At 58.6% G+C, this 795-nt stretch overlaps 1 protein-coding gene across 1 annotated transcript in view; it reads left to right on the top strand.

The window, feature by feature from the left end:
• MAPT (microtubule-associated protein tau) overlaps window positions 1-558 on the top strand; it is a 25,332-nt gene extending 24,774 nt beyond the window's left edge. The window contains exon 12 of the mRNA XM_010187323.1: window positions 394-558. Within this exon, the coding sequence (XP_010185625.1) occupies window positions 394-558 (165 nt within the window). The remainder of the gene's footprint in view (window positions 1-393) is intronic.
• Window positions 559-795: the final 237 nt, after the last annotated feature.

The raw sequence follows: 795 nt of genomic DNA, 5'->3' as shown, positions 1-795 counted from the left end.
CCCCGGCCACCCCGCTCCCAGCCCTGCCCTCGGCTGGGGAGGGCACCAGTAAGTAACAACCCCGATCCACTGCAGCGTTTGGGCCATGGGATGAGGGGCAGCCGTGCGGAGATCCCCCCCCTCTCCCTAAATCTCTGCCAGGGGAGTGGGATCAAGGTTGTGCTGAGTCCTGGGCCTGGCACCCGCCCCCATCCTGGGCCTGGGTGCTTGGGAAGGATTTGGCCGCAGCCCGAGATGCTCCAGTCCTGCCATTCCCTCCCGTTGTGCCCATTCCCAGCGTGGGCCGCTGGAAGGGACGTGACTGGGGACAGTGGGGACGCCGAGCGGATTCCTTGCAGGTAAAAAACGGCGTCCCCCACCCTCCCCGCTCACCGCCCTCTCCTCTCGTTGCAGATTGAGACCCACAAGCTGACTTTCCGCGAGAACGCCAAAGCCAAGACCGACCACGGCGCCGAAATCGTCTACAAGTCCCCCACCATCTCTGAAGACACCTCCCCACGCCGCCTTAGCAACGTCTCCTCCACCGGCAGCATCAACCAGGTGGACTCCCCCCTTTAGCCGATGAAGTGTCCGCTTCGCTGGCCAAGCAGGGCTTGTGATCGGGGCACGGCCGTGAGAGAAGACAAGGGCATCAAACAAAAAAAAAAATAAGAGAAAAGAAAGAAAAGAAACGAGAAAAAAAAATTAATAATCTGGCCTTCTTCCTCTGTTCCTTTTACAGCTGCTTCCCCATCCCCTAACTGGTTAATGAGTTAACCTGCTTTTACTGTTCATTCAGCTCTAGCTCCAGGACTC

Source organism: Mesitornis unicolor, unplaced genomic scaffold, assembly GCF_000695765.1.
Source record: "Mesitornis unicolor isolate BGI_N332 unplaced genomic scaffold, ASM69576v1 scaffold10036, whole genome shotgun sequence".
NCBI classification, from domain to species: Eukaryota; Metazoa; Chordata; class Aves; order Mesitornithiformes; family Mesitornithidae; genus Mesitornis; species Mesitornis unicolor.
This window is presented reverse-complemented; position numbering and strand designations above follow the sequence as displayed.